Source organism: Rutilus rutilus, assembly GCF_951802725.1.
Source record: "Rutilus rutilus genome assembly, chromosome: 1".
Lineage (NCBI taxonomy): Eukaryota > Metazoa > Chordata > Actinopteri > Cypriniformes > Leuciscidae > Rutilus > Rutilus rutilus.
The window spans coordinates 64,289,868-64,302,515 of NC_140209.1; the positions used below are offsets into that span (position 1 = coordinate 64,289,868).

A 12,648-nucleotide genomic window follows, 5' to 3' on the forward strand; every position below is an offset into this window, starting at 1 on the left:
ACCAATCAGGGATGACTTCCCTAATGAATATTCATGAGTCTTCCCCTACCATCCTGGGAAAAACAATATCGCTGCCGGGACGGTAGTCCCCAAGTTTCAAGGTTGGTTTTCCGCCTGGGAACGCTGGGGGGAGTGGGGAAAGTCACCAATATCACCAGAACAGGTTGTTTAACCATCCAAATGATTTCTAGACAGTTTTATTAAGTTAAAAAAGTTACCAAGTTCTGCTTTAATTTTAAAATAAATACAATAAATAGAGATAAAGCATCTAGAGGTCCAAGAAGAGATTTTATTATTATTATTATAATTCCAAACAGCATCCTGTCAGTTACCAACAAACTTGACTTTGTATTTTTTTTTAAGTTGCTCATACAAAATTACCTTGAGTTTAACTTTATGTTTTTTTAAATAATCTATTTTGAAATCTATTCTATTTGGTATGCATCTCGGTAGGAAAATAATTCGTTTAGCTGTAATATTTAATTCAGCACTGTAAAAAAAAAAGAATATACTATATCTACTCAATAAAATTGTGGCAACAGATTACAATAAATATTATTTATTAAATAAAAAATAAATAAGAATTGAGTTAGAATTAATCAAATTAATTCCTTAAAAGTCAACCATTTAAAAAGAGTAAATGCAAATAGCACACATAAAATTAAGTAAAATTAAAACAAAATATCTGAACAGACAGTCTGATAACTGACAGACATCAAAGATGAATTGAGAACTCTTTATTTTTTTATTTCCAACATTGACGACACCTGATGATAACAAGCAGATTCACTAAAGGAAAGAGAAACACAAGAATGTGTATGTTTTAGTGAAAATGTTTGGTCACCATTCTGGGGCCCGTTCTTCGTACGTCGCTAACTCAGTTAGCTGGATTTGATTGTTGGCGATTTGGCATGATCTTGGATTGTTTGGATCTTCGAAGCTCATCCTGGACTTGCTGTCATAGCAACAGGTACGCTCTTTCCTTTACACTATTGGAGATGCGGAGAACTTGATGGAAAGTGCTGTCTGTCGTGTCATTCGGAGTTTACCTGGCGCTTTTAGGTTTAAAAAACATTTTAGGTTTTTTAGTGGCATTTCCAAGCCACTTAAGACCCAATGTTGTAAAGCAGCTTTTTTTAAAGCAGGTTTTTTTTTTTTTTTTTTTGGCTATCATAATTTTTTATGAAGATCATGCAATCATGACCATGCCGATGCCGATTACAGTATATGTAACTCAGGCTTCACTAACGTGATTGGTACCATAGACTAGACCATAGACTGTCATCAAGGCCTCTGGGGATTATGTGAACAGAAAGGGGGTTCACAATGTAAATGTGCAGCCCAGTTACTATTGTGATTCTTAATATTCCTGATTAGTAATATTATATCAAATAAAAAAAAGGCAGTTGACTAAAATCTTCCATATCACTAATGTGAAAGCAAAATGGCCAGGATCTGTGCATGACTTAAAGGGTTAGTTCACCCAAAAATGAAAATTCTGTCAGTAATTACTCACCCTCATGTTGTTCCAACCCGTAAGACCTTATAAAAGAGATTGTTAATATAGTCCAAGTGACTACAGTGGGTCAATCTTAAGTTTATCAAGCGACGAGAATACTTTCTGTGCGCAAAAACAAACAAAAATAACGACTTTATTCCACTATTCATTTCCTTCTCTCTGGGCCTCAAGTGAGTTCACGTAGTGTTTTAGTGCAGCGCGTCTGTGTTGCACGTCACACGCATCACACACATGACAAGCGTCGGCGTCATGAGTTGTATACTATGGTGGCTCCCAGGATGCATTGGGGCATGAAGCATGTCACCATTGTTGAGATTCATATGCTGATTCTGTACGCATCTAAAACAAAAAACAAAACAAAAAAAACAATGCATTTAAAAATTCCAAATGTCTGGTATGTGCCAACAAAATATTGTCAGTGAAAATCATCAAATAATTAATTTTGATCAGTTATGAGATTAATCTTTTTTTTTTTCTTTTTTTTTTTACAATGATTAAAACTTTATCATCTGATCGTCTTTGTTTCTGGCTTCCTTTGCAACAAATGATGTGCTTTACCAAACACTGTTACAAAAACCACAAACTGTCTAAAACGCCAAGAGTCAAACTGCCCAACTAAAACAAACACTGATCACCATAATGACGATCAAACATTTTCAATAAGACATCAACATCTAAATCAACATCTGTTAATTCTCAATAAGAATTTTTGTAGATGTCTGACAAAAATAAAGTAAATCTGATAAGTAATAAGTGAACCTGGAAATGAGTTTGTGGAGTTTAATCCTCCTCTTCTGAGATCTTGAGAGATTTAATGTCTTCTTCAAGGCTGTGGCTGGAAGTCAGTTGTAGTTATTGTGTTTCTCTTTCATTCAGTGTACTAGTCTCTTAAAGCGGGTTACCACGCTAATTTTTAAACTAATTCAATCATAAGTGAAATGTCCAAAAAATTCATCAAAAGCTGGTTCTACTGTATATTGTTATCTTTTGACAAGCAGTAAGTGAGACTTACATGTATAACAGTAGTTAACAACTATTAGTACAATAACAGTTTGTAGAGTATGGTTTGTTGGTACATCACTAACCAGGTGATTGCAATCTTTTTTTCTGTGCTGTAAAACAATTCACAGAGACCTGCACACAATCGTCATGCACCCGCCAGTATCACTTTGTGTCTGAGTCTAAGACCTGGACTGAAGCTCAGAGACACTGCAGAGAGAATTACACTGATCTGGCCACCATTGATAACATGGAGGAAATGAACAGGCTCTTTAAAACAGTACGTGGCACTTACTTTGGCTCAGCTTGGATTGGTCTCTATGATGATCTGAACAGTTGGAAATGGTCTCTGGATAATACAACATTAAAGGGAGGATTTAAAAGCTGGTATGTCCAGCAACCAGTGAACTCAGGTGGACAGAGTCTGTGTGTGTACATTTCATATCATCAGGGAACATGGAGTGAATTATTTTGCTACTATACACTTCCCTTTGTTTGCTATGATGGTGAGAATTGCCGATGGCCTTTATAACAATTAGAACAAACTATTTATGATTCTATGATCACATCACATATTTAAAATGTTTCTCCACAGGAAGAGTGAATGCAAGTGCAAGTTATGTGTTTGTTTACCAGTACAAAACCTGGACTGAAGCTCAGAGTTACTGCAGAGAACATCACACAGACCTCGTCAGTATCAGGAATGAGATTGAAAACTACAGGGTTCAGTCATTATTTTCATATGGTTCAGCTGCTTGGATTGGACTGTACAGAACCAGATCTTGGTCAGATCAGAGCAACTCTTCATTCAGTAACTGGAGGACAGGACAGCCAGATAATGCTGGAAACAGTGAATACTGCACTGCAGTGTCATTTAGTGACTCTGGGAGCTGGACAGATGAAAACTGCAATACTGCATTACCTTTCATTTGCTACAGTGGTGAGGAGCTAATAATAATAATGACAACCTTTAAATTTTTTTAAACAATGTAACAGATGAGAATAAGATACAGTATATTAGAACATCAAAAAATAAATGGACACAAGGGGCCCTATCTTGCACCCAGCGCAATTGACTTTGTACACCGACGCATGTTTCATTCCTATTTTGCACCCGCGCAAAGCGCGCTTTTCCCTCCACAGAAGCACGTCGCTAAACTAGGGAATGAACTTGCGCTCCCGGGGCGGTTCAGCGCAAAAAAGGAGGCGTGTTCCGGCGCAAACGTTCCCTGGTGCTATTTTACTGTTCCATAAAACAATTGCGCCACTGGCCAGAAAAAACCTAGTCTAAAGTCAGTGGCGCGTTGCGCGTTGTTCATTATGCTATTTTAAGGGCGCATGCTTGACCATAATGTATAGAGTGCACAACGCTCATACACTGTGATTCTCTTATCGACACAGAAGCAGCAGTTTTCATTTTTGCAAATCATATTATTACAAACGATAGATAGATAGATAGATAGATAGATAGATAGATAGATAGATAGATAGATAGATAGATAGATAGATAGACAATTTATTATAAATATAATAATTTATTATAAAAGCATACATCTAGCTTACACATTTACCCACATTATTATATGCCTGTTTAACCGAAGCTAATTTGGGTGTGTTTCTCCATCCCCAATGTCACTTCTTTCTCTTTTACGGCCGTGACGAGAGCGTCGGTCTCCTCGGCTGTGAACCGCTCTTGACGCGCGCCTGGCAAATCCGCCGTTATAATAGCAATACGCCAAGGAAAAAGTGCGTCTGCTCTTAAAGGGAATGTGAGATGATGCTCTGATTGGTTTATTTCACGTTACGCCCAAACCACACCTATGAATAATGAAGCTACTTCAGACCAACCCCTTTTAGATTTGCGCCCGGCGCAAGAGTCACTTATCCCGCCGGGAAAATAGCAACAGCGCCGAGACCCGCCCACAAAGTTACTTGCGCTTTGCGCTTTGACACTTGCGTTTCAGATCGGTAAAATAGGGCCCATAATTTCTAAATGTGTGACAAATTTTTTTGGTTACAATTTTCCTACCTTTACAGCATTAGCATCATCCCACCAGTATCACTTTGTAAATGAGTCTAAGACCTGGACTGAGGCTCAGAGACACTGCAGAGAGAATTACACTGATCTGGCCACCATTGATAACATGGAGGAAATGAACAGTCTGATTAACACAGTTAATGGGAGTTACTTTGGTTCAGCCTGGATTGGACTGTATGATGATGTGAACAGCTGGAGATGGTCATTGGAAGACAATGATTTCTATCAGGAAGAGAGAGATTTCAGAAACTTTTATCATGAACCAGACAACTATGCTGGGAATGACCTGTGTGTTTACATGAGTTATAATGGAAACTGGTATGATTCGTCATGTGAAAATTATTACACATTTGTCTGCTATGATGGTAAGAGATTCCAATTGAACATTTCTTTTTATATAAATAAATATTTAGTTTCATTTCCTTAATCAGTAAGTCAAATTTTCAACAAATCTTACTGTCAGTATTGTGGTATAAGATCTCTAGAACAGTCTTAGCTTAGTTGGCTTGGATCAAAACCCAAGTATACTGTATACAAATATTAAAATTCTTATGTAAATGGATTGTAGATATAGCTGTATGCATTTAAAATATGGTTGACTAATTAACAAATAAACTGACTTGATTGCAAATGTATATTTTTTACTTAGGTAGAGAAAACGCCTCTCAGAAGTATGTTTTGGTATATATGAGTAAGACCTGGGCTGGAGCTCAGAGCTACTGCAGAGAGAAATACACTGACCTGGCCAGTGTGAGAAATGAGACAGAGCATCAACAGATACTGAGCATTACAAGTTATTCTGGTTATTCTGGTTATACTGTATGGATTGGTCTGCACAGAAACAGACTGTGGTCAGATCAGAGCAGCTCTTCCTTCACATATTGGCTGCCATATACTCCAGGTGATGTTGCACAACCAGATAATGGTGCATATGTCCCAGGACAGCGGGGAGCTCAACACTGCACAGCTGTGTCTCTAAAATACTTTGGTCAGTGGACAGATGAAAGATGTTTTGCCAGTTTGCCTTTCTTCTGTTACAGTGGTGAGCAAATATAACTTCTATAAAGAAATAAAAGAATAAAAAACACACAAAAACAAGAAAATGTTAACGTAAATGTGGATTCTGTCAATAAAAATACCGGTAATAGAAAGATTTACTAATGCAAGCTTTCTGTTTGCGTTTCGGTGACCCTGATGACCATCACATCGACACACCATTTCAGATGAGTATGGTATGTTTGTGTAGATATGTGATCCATTGTTTCTTTAATTATCAATAATGTTAAAACATAATGTAAATTGTTACCGTTTTTGGTTACACTTTATTTAGATAGTCCACTTTAGACATTCTACTAACTATAAGTAACTTTTCAACATGTCTTGACTAACTTGGTATAACTTTCATTAGCGTGTTAGTAGGCTGTAGCAGACTGTCAGTAGACTGTCAGTAGACTGTTAGGTTATGGTTGGGTGTTAAGGTTCGGGTTAGGACAATTAGTTGACTTTTAGTTGCCAAGTTACTTATAGTCAGTTGAATGTCTGTTGGGGGACCAACAAAATAAAGTGTTAGCAGATATTAAGCAGACAGTCTACTACCCAGTTAACACAGAACGTTCCCCTAATGTTATTTTTTGGTTATTTTTTTGGGAACCAAAAAAATAACCAAATGTTGAAAAGGTCACGCTTGAAAAATGTTCTTTTTGGCTTTTTAATATTAAAGCACCTAGGATACGCACACGAATGGGCATTTTAAACGTTAAACTGACACAAATACATTTTAAAATGTATATGGTCCTCCTCCCGCACATTTGTAAACACATCAAACTTGACCTTTTCAACGTAATTGCGTATTACGTGACGTCACGAACGCGCATCACAGAACAGAGCAAGGCGAACATTTGTGCTTATAAAACTTAAACTTTTTTATTTATTTTTGAAATGACCGATCGTTTCGATAGATAAGACCCTTATTCATCGTCTGGTATCGTTTAAAGCACTTTGCAGCTGCACTGAAACTGTCATTTGGACCTTGAACCGTTTGGGTCCCATTAGAATCCATAATATGGGGAAAAATCCTGGAATGTTTTCATCAAAAACCTTAATTTCTTTTCGACTGAAGAAAGAAAGACATGGACATCTTGGATGACATGGGGGTGAGTAAATTATCAGCAAAAGTTTTTTTAAAAGTGAACTTCTCCTTTAATTTAATGTAAATTTAAATGGAATATTGGCTGTAATTTTGGATAGACTCAACCTTGATAGGCTATGCATTAAGCTATTTTAATGAAACCAAGCAGTCCAGTAGGCTACTCTAAAACCAGCCTTGTGACTTCCCACACTAGAGGGAAAACAAGATAACAAATGTGCTCTTAAATTATCTTCTCCCAAATTTGGTTGGAGTGGATAATCTCAAAGTCACTTGCTCCACTCTCCCACAAGTGTTGAGTTGGATTTATTTGTTTCTATTAGCCTAAATTAGCAAAATGTTAACCTAACATAATTCTAAATCTAGATAAAAAGTTATAAGATAAAAGAAATAACATAAGTATATTCCAAGAACACAACACTTTTTTTCCACACAACATTTTTGGTATAATAAGATAAAATAATAAATTTTATGAATATATTTCAAGAACACACTTCACATAACATTGTAATATTTTACAAAACTCAATCAGTATTTATTTTCATAGTATCCCCACTGGTAGATTCAAGTTCAAGTTGATTTTATCTATACAGCACTTTTTAACAGCCACTGACTGACATAAGTGCTTTACAGAACTACAAAGTTAAAAGAGAATAATACTTGCATAACACCACAACACAGATAAGTGCCGCAAAGCTAAGAGCAGCCTTAAACAGGAGTAGCAAAAACATTATCGGACTTAAAATATAAAATAAGAAAACAGAAATGGCAAAAAAGTATCAGACTTATCAATTATAAAACAGAAAGGGCAGTGTCAGACTCCGGTAAAAAAGGAAGGTTTCAGGCGTCATCTATATGTGGAAATAAATCTGATATGAATTGGATGTGCATTTTGGACCTGCCGTGTAAAGCCCCGTTGCTAAAATAAACTTCTCATTCATCTTGCCTCGGATCGGACTTGGCACTGAAGAGTGACGGATCACGCGCGCCCTGCTGACTTCACTGCTATTGATTGTCGCTCCCGAAAGTCGCTCTTTATTTGCATAAAGTTGAACAGATCTCAACTTTGTCGCGTCGCTGGACGCGCCCATAGACTGTAAAAAATATGGACAAAGCGTCTGTGACGTCACCCATAGACTTTCTGAAGAACGGTTTTGAGGCCGTTTATTGGGGGGTATGGGCGGCGCCATCTTAGAAAATCTTATAGCAGAGCAACCCATTTTATGTACGATATTTCAATGCAAATGCTCAGAAAGGATACAGAGGTGGTATAATGTGTTGTGTCAGATCATGGCCGAGACGTAAAATTTCAGGAATTCCACTCGGCGCAGCCTATGCTCGTTATCAGTTATCAATCAAGCTCATACTTTATATCTAAATACGATCTAAACTAACGAGTTCGGAAAAAATTCACCCCCCTCACAGTTGTCAGGCACTCGGAACCTATTGAAAAATACAATAAAAGTCCATGGGACCAACCTGTAAAAACATGAATTTATGGTGTGAAAACGGACATTTTAACATGAGGGTCTATGGACATTTGCTCCCTTTTGGGACCTCGCCCTAGCGGATTTTCAATGTATTGCAGTTTTTCGCACTTCCGGGTAGGCTTCATTTTTCAGATTAGAATGTTGCCCCTTGGACACGCCCCATCCAGTCGCCAACGGTCTCTAGCTCCTCCCATTTGGCTCTGCATCGAGTACCACTTGTATAAATGCGAGACCATACATAGCCTACAAACGTTTTCTTTTTTTTCTTTTTTGCACAATTTTTATTAGGCTATATAGCAAGAAAGTTTGAAACAACATTCGGGGATTCATTTGTTAATGGAAATATACACAAGCAAACAGGGGGTAGATAATAATAAAATATAATGAATTTCAAACCAGAACCAAGCATATTTTTATTCAAAGATCAACAGTCTGTCATTAGTCTTTAGTCTGCCACACAAAAAAAACCCCAAAAAAACAAAAAACCTTAAAATCATGAACTCAAACGTCATTGTGAAAAGAAAAAAAAAAACGAAAAAAAAAAAAACCTTTCAAGCTATAGCCTAAAGCATTATGCCAAAATTATCACAACTAAATTCGGTCATTAAAGCTGCAGTCCGTAGCTTTTTGGGGTTAAAAATGATCCAAAATAAATTTTTGAGCAAGTACATAACCAGCCAGTGTTCAAAACTATATGCCTGCCTAGCTCGATTCAAAATGGTAAGCTTATAATAATGTTTTAAATTCCAGTGGTACTGGTGGATTTCCCTAGCCTGGTAATACCAAACTCTGCTACTTCGCTTTGCTTCGTATACAGAGTCTGGCATGGCATAATTGAAAAGTGTTTTCTTTCTCACAGGGGGGCGCTTGTCTGAAGTTTAAAATCATTGGTTACCCGTAAGCCAATCACATAACGTTTGGTTATGGCGTGTGTTATGCGCATGCTCAGCCGCATCTAACTTCCACTGTAAACACATGTATGATGCGAAAACAAAACCATTGAGCGAAATACCGGAGTGAACATGGCTGTGAACGACTTTTGCAGATTATGTGAAGTAAATCTACGCATCCACTGTACAATCAGTGTCTACGTCACGGCTCTCAGCCCGCCCTCTGTTTGTTGATTGGCCGGCTGTTTTCAGGCCGGAGGAAAACGGAAAGCTATTACGCTGTCTCAGACTGAGTACAGAAGCGAAATGAAATTGAGCGGAAGTAAGAAGTCTGACGTAGTCAGGCTAGGATTTCCCCGGGAAATTCGAGCATGTCTTTGCGTCATTACGTCACATCTGTACACATAAAGAAGGTGTCTCGGCTAGTCGGCTGTGAGTGTGAGGATGTTGGGTGGAGATTTATAGCCTTTTCTCGCAGCACTTGATATAATTAAACTTATCAATTTGATGGCAGATCCAGAAAGGTTCAAACGACAATCACCAGTGACAACTGGAGATTCACCCATTGTAAAACACGAAAGACTTCTGAGAAAAATAGACTGCAACCGTCCCATGCGAAAAAATCGATAAATAACATAAATATCCACAAACTCAATTTGAGAACAAAGTATAATTTCCACGGTTTGACATGATATGATAAGCGAGCGTTAGATTTAATCAGCGCGATTTACTGCAGTTCCCCTTAGTTGGTCAGAACAAAAGTGGATGTTACTTACTTGTTCAGATGAAATTTTCCAGTGAAAATTCTTATGTTGGTCATACTTTTAAAAAGTAGAATCTGTGATTGCGAATGACAGTATCCACACCAGTGATTGACAGCCGCACATTCTCCTCAAAACATTGGATTCATCCACGCTGTGCCATGCCGAGGAGGCACTACCCACGTAAAGTTGATAATTCCGCGAATAACTGCAATTGCAGATTCCGAACAGAGATGGCGACAAAGAGGAAAAACTGACTGCAGACTGCAGCTTTAAATAAGAAAACTAAATAATTGTGTAATCGACATGATGCAACCAATCAATCACTGGTACTGCTAATCGAAATAGCTTTTATCACAGTAGAATACTACAAAATAATATATTGTTTGCCTTAATCTGTATAAGAAGCCTAATCAGATCGTAAAAATGAAAAAAGGAAAGAAAAAAAACCTGCATGCTTAGATAAAATGAGTAACTATTATTAGCATTTTAGTCTCCTCTAAACAAAATCACATGGCATGGTCTAAAAAAGTTTTAGAGTAAAGGCCATTGCACACTGAGTCCGAAATTCGCATCCGAAATTTTCGCACGTTAAAAAATAAATACGACCTCACGTTATGTCAATCACGCTTGCACACTGCCTCCGAAACTTTCGTCCGTCAAAAAAAAAATCAAATCAGGTTAGATTAGATTTTCTGCGTTTTTCGCGTCCGTAGCAAGCATTTTGAATGGTGTTTTGACAATTTATAGCCACCGAATCACGAATATTCACGAATACGAAAAAACGCATGCGAAAATTTCGGACTCAGTGTGCAAGGACCTTAATCCTCAGATTTGAAATAAAACATGATCAGAACAACATTAAGCTGTAGTTATTTTATTTTATCATATTTTATCTCATGAATATTCTTGTTGGAACCCAAAACAGAAACAGAGCAAAAACAGAACTCCAGATTTGAACAGAAGCTTTATTTTTTCTTCAAATGTTGTTTTATATTTTATCATGTGTGTTATTCTTAATGAAGAAAAACATTAAACATGGAAATATTTAAGATGTTATTGTAGTAGTTTAATAAATAACAGTGAATGAACAAAGCGGTAGAGCCAGCAGCAAAGAAACTCAGGAAAATGAATGAAAACCTCATTGATTTAAGAATTGTGCATGACTTGTGTTAAGCTTGGCCGCTCTCTGTGAAGGGTGGCCCGATTGTGGACATGCTTTTAAAATATTCTAGATCCGCCACTGCAGGGAGTGAAGTGTAATATTGTATTTTTCTGATGAATCAAAGGGCGACACTAACATTTACAGTATTAGAAACAGATAAAACCACACATATTTCACTCACTCACAAAAAAGCCTGAAGAAAGAACATGAATGAACAGCGTTCTCCTGAAAGTCATTAGTTTAACAGGTGTCAGTACGAGAACTGATTGTTTCTGAGTGAGTCTGTGTTTGTGTCTCTGGTTCAGCACTCAGTGCTCCCACAGGGAAGAGGCGTCCACGCTTAACCCATCGCCCATCAGCGTGCCTCCCTGGTCTCCACGCAGGTACTTGCCATTCTGACCCTTGATGCCAACCCGTCCATACTCCACAAATTCAAAGAAGAAATCCTCCGGTTTGTCCCCATCTGTGCACACCAGACCACTGCCGGAGACATACCAAAACTTTTCATTTCCACCTGTGGTAGAAAAAAAGAAAACACATGCATCAGGAGTTTTGTGCAGAAGTGCCCAACAGAGTCAGTGTTGCTCAGTGAAACTCTCGTCAGTCTCAGCTCACACGACATGACTCACTTTTTATATGGTATGCGCCATCGCTGAAAAGCAATGAGAAGATGTCGTAAACAGAGCGACTGGCGTCCAGTGTATTGGAGTTCTTGTGGTGACACACAAAGCCGTTCTCCCCACGCAAGACCAGGATAGGACGATTAATCAGCTTTAGCACAAACTGCTCGTCCTCCCCTGCCGAACACATGAGAGGATTTATCTGACTCGTGTTGTATCCAGTAGTGGAAGTTTAGTAAAAGGTCAGAGAAGAATCAGTGTGCACTCACCCACAGAATCACTCACAGCTGCAAGCTGGCCATTTCTCTTTGTGCAGACATATTTTCCATTGTTTGCCCTCAAAGCGACTCGTCGGCCCGACCACTCAATGTCCAACATGGTGTTTTCTTCTCTATCAGTTACAAGAACACACATATTCAAGATCATTGCTATGCATATTATATATTATATTTACATGTTAAAGTGATAGTTCACCCCAAAATGAAAATTCTCTCATCATTTACTCGTCCTCATGTCGTTCAAAAACCTGGATGACTTTTTTTTTCTTTTTTTTATCTATGGAACACAAAAGTAGTTTTTTTTTTTTTTTTTTATACAATAGAAGTAAATGGTCACCAAAATTGTTTGGTTACCAACATTCTTGACAATGTTTTTATTTTATTTATTTTTTTATGATCCACAGAAGGAATAAAGTCATAGTATGAGTAATGATGACAGAATTAAAATTTCTGGGTAAATTATCTGATTTCACTTTTTATTTTTTTTTATTCATTTTTACAAACAGCAACTCTATGATGATGCATCAGTCAATGTGTTATTATAGGAAATAAATAGAAACTTTTGCTAATTTAGATGTTATAGCACAAAATGTCAAATATTTAAAGAAGGGTAAGTTGAGTAACTAACATTAAAAATCCAAGCGTCAAACTAATGAAAATAAGTGAAAGGGATAGTTCACTTTGAAATTAATTTTTTATATGTTTTAGCTTACCTCAAGGGCATCCAAGATGTAGGTGTCTT

At 37.4% G+C, this 12,648-nt stretch overlaps 2 protein-coding genes across 2 annotated transcripts; one reads left to right on the top strand and one right to left on the bottom strand.

Annotated features, from left to right (window-relative positions):
• Positions 1–1,906: 1,906 nt before the first annotated feature.
• Positions 1,907–5,535, top strand: LOC311305029 (C-type mannose receptor 2-like; the record flags this gene model as incomplete). Its single annotated transcript, XM_084432476.1, has 5 exons — positions 1,907–1,913; positions 2,650–2,853; positions 3,114–3,458; positions 4,556–4,921; positions 5,396–5,535. 5 exons carry the CDS (start codon positions 1,907–1,909, stop codon positions 5,533–5,535), a joined length of 1,062 nt encoding a protein of 353 aa, XP_084288602.1.
• Positions 5,536–10,885: 5,350 nt separating this feature from the next.
• On the bottom strand, positions 10,886–12,174 carry LOC311299572 (fascin-2-like). The gene is made up of 3 exons (XM_084423213.1): positions 11,898–12,174; positions 11,638–11,805; positions 10,886–11,522 (listed from the first exon to the last, which is right to left on the bottom strand). Exons 1-3 carry the CDS (start codon positions 12,052–12,054, stop codon positions 11,317–11,319), a joined length of 531 nt encoding a protein of 176 aa, XP_084279339.1. The 5' UTR covers positions 12,055–12,174; the 3' UTR covers positions 10,886–11,316.
• Between the last annotated feature and the right edge of the window lie 474 nt (positions 12,175–12,648).